The 3,402-nt window shown below is 41.5% G+C and overlaps 1 protein-coding gene across 7 annotated transcripts in view; it reads right to left on the minus strand.

Annotated features, from left to right (window-relative positions):
* Positions 1-3,402, minus strand: part of grip2b (glutamate receptor interacting protein 2b) — a 375,168-nt gene that overhangs the window by 46,626 nt on the left and 325,140 nt on the right. For all 7 annotated transcript variants that reach the window (XM_032514882.1, XM_032514887.1, XM_032514884.1 and 4 more), the window contains 2 exons: positions 2,159-2,304; positions 1,720-1,867 (listed from right to left, as the gene is read on the minus strand). In XM_032514882.1, coding sequence (XP_032370773.1) covers positions 1,720-1,867; positions 2,159-2,304 — 294 coding nt within the window. The remainder of the gene's footprint in view (positions 1-1,719; positions 1,868-2,158; positions 2,305-3,402) is intronic.

Consider the following 3,402-nt stretch of genomic DNA (forward strand, 5'->3'; position numbering starts at 1 on the left):
AGAGAGAGAGAGAGATATTGCATAAATATGCATCCGTTGCATGTCTGTAACCCCACTGTGTGTTTACAGATGTGGGAGAGGGGACACTAAAAGATGCTACCTCCTGCATTCACACACATGTATATCACGTAGTGCCCTTGGTTGTTATGCTTTCTATGATTATTGTCAAGGCAGATTACTAAATTATCAATGCACTTACACTTCCAATTTAGTTTCATTGTTTTACATGAGTTATATATTTGCATCTTCACTGAAAAAGTCCACTGTCCTTAACTTCCATGAACAAAGTTTGATGTTCGGTGTGGTTCAAGGAAGATATTATAATGGCACTTTGTCAATTTTGAATCAATGGATGAATAAAATGTGGAGTAGTGTCTGCAGGTTTTCTTTTCAGACTGCATGTGGCCCCAAAAAGTAGAGCTGTAGCAATTGAGCCATTGGACTATTAAATTAATTGCAAACTATTTTGATAATCGGTTAATCCGTTTGATTCATTTTTAAGTACAAATTCTCTGATTCCAGCTTCTTAAATGGGAATATTGTCTAAACTGAATATCTTGGAGTTTTGGACAAAGCAATACATTTTAGGACGTCATCTTGGACTTTTGGAAAACTCCCATTGACGTTTTTCACCATTTGGATTACATTTTCATACCTAATGAAGTAATTAAATCATGTTCTCATTATCATGAGAACATTTTCAACCACCAATGGGTGTGCTCCCTCCAGCACCGAGCAGGACCCCTTTACTGAAAGAGAGACAGATCAGGGAAAACCTTCTACAAAACCTACTCCACTTGCATATCATACTGGGCCTACAGTAAAGTATAGGGCGGCCTAGAGACTTTTTACACAGCCTTTTTCGCATAGAATACTAATATATTCAAATGGTCTAATAATTGTTGCCATGATTTGAATGTTAAACACACTGTACCTGATTTATATTTGCTAATAATATATTGGATTCATGTTAAAGGTCCTGTGACATGCTCCTTGGTGCCGAATTCCCGCCACTAGAGCCAGTCCCACAATGAGCTTTCCTTAGGATGTGCCATTTCTGTGTCTTCAGCTTCAGGAGAGAGGGGGGACAAGGTGGAGGGTGGGGGTGTGGCGTTGACCAACTGCCACGCTTTGCTTGTTTCCAAGCCAGGATGTCTCTCTCTTTCTCATGGGCCGGGGCCAATTTTCTGGGCGGGCAAAGCAGAAAAAGGAGAGGCAGCCTTTCTCCTTATGATGTCATAAGGGGACGATTCTATATCGGCCCATTTGAGCTTTCATTTTCCCAAAGGCAGAGCAGGATACCCAGGGCTCAGTTTCCCCCTATCACCATACCTAGCCACTGGGGGGCCATAGGCAGGTGGGGGGAACTCATATTAATGTTAAAAAAACTCATTTTCATGCCATGGGACCTTTAAGCAAAATGAGATGTCGCTATGTTAAATGCCATATAGTTTTGTCTTGGCTGTGTTTGCTGCCTGTGTGTGACCTCACTCCTACAGCCGTGGATCTTTTTGAGAAAAAGCCGTCTTCCTTTTGAAGATCATTTCCCGTTGTTTGTTAGTTTAACAAGAAATAATTTGATTCATCTTGAACTGTTTCTGCCCTTCCCTTGGTCCCCAACCCCCCCCCCCAAGTCCTCCACATTTCACATGGTAAAACTGCAAGAGTGCATGTATGTATGCAAACATATAGAGATAGAGAGTGTGTGTGTGTGTGTACCTGTCCACCACGCTGCCAGGTTTGACCCGGTCGATGACGATGACCTGCTTGTTTCGATGATTGGCCGACGTCAGCGTGATACCCAGCGTTGCTCCGGGCGCCTTGGCGATCTCCACTAAAAGCGGGCCGGAGGCGTTTGTTACGGTGTCTGATTGGAGGGGAAAACAATTTCTTTTTTCATTTTCAATCATTTCGCTCAAAGAAAGTGACTCAGTGTATCAGATTACCATTTAATGTCTGTTTCACCAACAGTATGAGCCTTAGGTACACATGCCATTAAAAGCAACAACTATGAGTTGTGATAATTCGTTGCAATGTATTCTGGGGTTAAATTCCAATGCCATTTCTGCCATTTTGTTAAAGTGTATTATGCCCCAAGCTTCAATACTTGTGGGGTGTGTGTGTGTGTGTGTGTGTGTGTGTAAGTGTGGTCTCTCACCCATGATAGTGACGTCATACTCTATCTGGAACAGCGCTTCCTGGCCACACTGAGCCAGCACGCTCAGCGCGTCGCTGTGGTTGGTGTTGTGCAGCGGCACGCCGTCCACACTGAGGAGACGGTCCCCGGGACGCAGTGTCCCCTCTCTGAACACACACACACACACACACACACACACGCACACACACAACGGCATCACATGACAGTGATTAGAGAAGGGATTTAAAAATACACACATTCAGAAACAAAGCCAAAAATGTATCAAATTCAAATTGAGACTAACCACCTCAGGGGAAACCATCCAACTCTCTGTCATGCGTGTTATTTCTCCTGCTTCCTGTCTTCCACATTTCCCCATTTGTCTTCGCATAGTAGCCTTAACCCTTGTGTTGTCTTCCCGTTGACCTGCAACTGCAACTTTTTCTCTAGGTTGAAATTCCAACAGTTTGTCTTTCTTGTCCTACATTTTCTCAGCGTTTTTGTCAATTATATTCCTGTTTTTTTGTCACTTTATTGAGGTTTTTTTAATTTTGTTTAAGTCCATTTTTTAACATTCTATGTCGCTTTTTCCAATGTTTTTGATGTTTTCTTGTCACTTCTCCGATGTGTTTGGGCACTTTTTCAGCGTTTTGAAAAAAGAATCTTTTTGTTGATTATTTTCCTGCTTTTTTTGTAGTTTTTTTTTTCAACATTTGTCACATTTTTCAACGATCTTTTCTGACATAGAAAGTTTTTGTAAACAGGGCAAATTTGACCCGAGGAAAACACAAGGGGTTAACGCACCAAAGTAACGCTTACTCCTGTTTTCACCATTCGGTCTTACCTTCAATATCTCACGTTCACATTCTTGATTTGGTTTTATTTGTATGATTGGGTGATGACTGAAAATATGATAAAGAGTATCCTGTGTGAAATGACATGGCATAAAAAACAAACTATTTTATTATCATCTGCACTTCCTCTCTGACTTCTTCTTACATCCTATTTATATTGTCCTCTTTTCCCCTCTCCGAGAGCTTCTCTCCCAGCTTTTTTTTTTTTTGTTCTCCAATCCTTACTTCCGAAAATCTTTTTCCTTTTAACATCTTTCTTATTTCTTACTTCAACTTGGGCCAAGCTTCTCTCTACTCCTACTTCCACTAGTGTCCGTCATTCTGAAATCATTCTCCTCTTTTCTCTCCTCTCATCTCCATCATTCTGATCTCATCCTCCTCTTTTCTTTCCTCTCGTCTCTGTCATCCTCC

The sequence above is a fragment of the Etheostoma spectabile genome, chromosome 4 (assembly GCF_008692095.1).
Source record: "Etheostoma spectabile isolate EspeVRDwgs_2016 chromosome 4, UIUC_Espe_1.0, whole genome shotgun sequence".
Taxonomy (NCBI): domain Eukaryota; kingdom Metazoa; phylum Chordata; class Actinopteri; order Perciformes; family Percidae; genus Etheostoma; species Etheostoma spectabile.